A 3184-nucleotide genomic window follows, 5' to 3' on the forward strand; every position below is an offset into this window, starting at 1 on the left:
CAACGTAAAGTGTGCATCCGAATATCACATTGATTTTTGCGTCAAATCTCTCAACAATGTGGACAAGTAAAAGTGGCCATTTAACTTTGTTTCATGAGACTTTTTTCTTTTTCTCTGCATGAATGTAAATCCCGTCCGACGCCCTCGAGTCACCATCGCTGTCAGTGTGAAGAGGCTTATTGGCGTTTTGTTTGGAGTTCCTGTGTATGTTAAATCCAGTGGATGATCCTTTACAACGTGCCCGCTCTCTCAGCAGTTTACAGCCCTGGCAACTCCGCGCCTCTGGCTTTCAGTCCGCTTCCTGGGGTCGGCTACAGGAGATCGGATATGGAGCTCACCATTGCTGCGGGCGGCTTGTTTAATATTTCTGCAGCAACATTTGGTTCCCTCCTCGGAAGACCACGCCTCCTCCCTGCGGATTCACAGGGCACTGATCCCGCCCCCTAACCGAGCCGGCAGCCTATAACCTCACCGGGTTTCCGCCCATTCCTCCACAGTTGATTCTTTGGGACGGTATTGTCATGCAAATAAAGGACGCGTAAAATATTCTCCCAGAGCGCAGCGCAGGGCAGAGACTCACACGGACCGCGCGGAGGACACAGACCGGGCCACACGGTGGATTTGTATCGTTTTCGTCGCTACGGACACATCCATCTGTCACAGGTAAGTCACAAATGTGCAGCGGGTTACACTTCCAGACATGTTTAGTGGCAAAGCGGTGTAACTGTGCGTAAACGTGTGCGCGTGAAGGTCTCTATCGGTCTTTGGATGTGGCGGAATGTGGGGTCCCTCTCGCAGCCCGTTGGTGAGGAATCGGGATTCATGTGGACTTCTCTTGTCTTTTTTTTGTTGTCTTTCCCAGACACCCTGGCCGCATGAGCAGCGACATATAGCCGGGACGTGTTGCCAGGAAGCATCAGGTCGGGCCGTTCAAGGAAAACCTGCGGAGACTTTCCAGTGGAGATAGTGGTCATTCTTCATATTTCCCCAAGTGAAGTCGGAGGTGTCTCTCTTCTCCATCCCCAGCTATAGGCTACCTGCTGCTGCTGCTGCTGCGGAGGGGGGACTACGTCCAGAGAGCACTGGATCGCTTGAGAGCATCCTTCTTATGTTTTAGGGATTTTAGGATCTCTCAAATATTAACATTTTTGCACACCAAGTGTGTTATTTCATCTCTTGTCCTTTTTGGGATACATACAGTGATCATTTTTTTTCTATTTTAGTACATAAAAGTGCCTTAATAACTGGTTATAATCCAGTGTAACTGTGGCATTGTCACCAGACCAGAGACGCGCAACAGGGAGAAGACGATTATTACCAGCTTTAGAGCCCAGGCAGGATTACTGGTTCCCCACCCTCCAGCGAGCTGCAACCATGAGCCAGGCGGATGTGTCGACTTGCTCCGCGCCGCAGAGGGTTTTCCAGGAGGCGGTGAAGAAGGGCAACACCAAGGAGCTGCACTCTTTGCTGCAGAACATGACAAACTGCGAGTTCAACGTCAACTCCTTCGGGCCAGAAGGACAGACGGCCCTCCACCAATCTGTCATTGATGGCAACCTGGAGCTGGTAAAACTGCTGGTGAAGTTTGGCGCAGACATCCGACTGGCCAACAGGGAAGGGTGGAGCGCTTTACACATCGCCGCCTTCGGTGGCCACCAAGACATTGTGCTATACCTCATCACCAAGGCCAAGTACTCCTCTGGCGCCCGGTGATCTGTCTCTGCTGTCAGGTAAAATAAGAAAATAAAAAATAACAACAAGTGGAAAAATAAAGCTGCAACACACGGGAAAGCCAGGCTCTTGAAAAAAAAGCAACAAAAAAAAACTGCCATCATCTACATAGTTGTGCCAAATTATATATATATATATATATATATATATATATATATATATGTAACAGCATATATATATATATATATATATATATATATATATATATATATATATATATATATATATATATATATATAGAAAAGAATTTAAAAAAAAATAGACCTGCAGAATAATCTTCCCTCATTGTAAACCAAACGGGGTCCTCTCTGCACTCCTGAGTGAAGTATCGCATGGTTCATACACAGCGCTTCAACACGACTCTTTAACAAAAGAAACGCCATTTCGGTGAGTTTGTTGGTACTAAAGCTTTCCTCTTGAATGTGTATATTAGATCTTGTCGTCCAATATAAAAGAAGCCGGTGTCTGTGTATCACATGTGTGTGTGTTTGGACTCCAGAGTGCAGATGGCCCAGTTTCTTTCTATCCATGACCTCCCATCTCCAGTATAAAGTTGAATAGTTTCTTCGTGTGGGGGGGTATTGCTCCTCATTGTTCACCCGTTTTAAGTTATTTTATATGAAACACGGCACTTGATGCTAAATGGCTGCATGCTGGAATATCTGAAAGGGAAGACGCATGAACAAGAGAAGAAGGGTTGCCCTCTGTTGGCTCCCAGAGGTTTAGTTATGTTTTACTCAAAGAGCGGCATTATGGCTATCCAACACGCTTTCACATGTGTAATCATTATGTAACAGCAAGTGGCTCCATCATTGTTGTGAAGTACTGTACACAATAGCTTTACTTTGTTTTTGTTTTGTTTTTAAAAGAAAAGAGACAGTAGCTGAATGCGCTCATGCAGATCTCGCCATGCTGGCGTCCAACTTTTCAGGCCAGTTGCGACCACTTTGCCGATGGTCATTGTGTAAAAAAAAAAAAAAAAAAAAAAAAAAAAACCTACAAAAAACACGCTGCTTTCGCTTTGTATCAAAAAAAAAAGTCGCATTTGGAATTCACTTTATAATCTCCTTTCAGTATTTTATTAACATCCTGGTCATCACTGTGAAAGCAGGCTGGGTTTTTATTTTATTTGACTTTTTTAAATTTTATTTATGAAGGTACATTGAGAAGATGCGTTTTTTTGAACATGTTGTGGTTCTTCTTTAAACACATATATGAATATCTAGGGTGACTCAAGCTGCTTCAGACTCGAGGTATAAAGTGTCCCGTGTGGAGGTTGACCTGCCACTCCCCCCCACCCAGAAACCCCTTCTGTCAAAGCCTGTTGACCCAAGAGGACTTTCTCCCCTTCCTCCCATTAAAAGGACTTTGTTTGGTTGCCTTTTGCCAGCTACCTCGACTATAAAGTATTCTCAAGTTGTTCAGCACCACTCTGCCACGTTGTTTGGAGTCT

General features: G+C 44.8%; 1 protein-coding gene across 1 annotated transcript; it reads left to right on the top strand.

Annotated features, from left to right (window-relative positions):
* Positions 1-502: 502 nt before the first annotated feature.
* On the top strand, positions 503-1845 carry nrarpa (NOTCH regulated ankyrin repeat protein a). Its single transcript, XM_034546956.1, has 2 exons — positions 503-663; positions 863-1845. Exon 2 carries the CDS (start codon positions 1375-1377, stop codon positions 1711-1713), a length of 339 nt encoding a protein of 112 aa, XP_034402847.1. The 5' UTR covers positions 503-663; positions 863-1374; the 3' UTR covers positions 1714-1845.
* The last annotated feature ends 1339 nt before the right edge of the window (positions 1846-3184 follow it).

Source organism: Cyclopterus lumpus, chromosome 12 (assembly GCF_009769545.1).
Source record: "Cyclopterus lumpus isolate fCycLum1 chromosome 12, fCycLum1.pri, whole genome shotgun sequence".
Classification (NCBI taxonomy): Eukaryota; Metazoa; Chordata; class Actinopteri; order Perciformes; family Cyclopteridae; genus Cyclopterus; species Cyclopterus lumpus.

Excerpts from the sequence above, each read along its gene's own strand:
- nrarpa (XM_034546956.1), top strand. The coding sequence starts at position 1,375 with ATGAGCCAGGCGGATGTGTCGACTTGCTCCGCGCCGCAGAGGGTTTTC.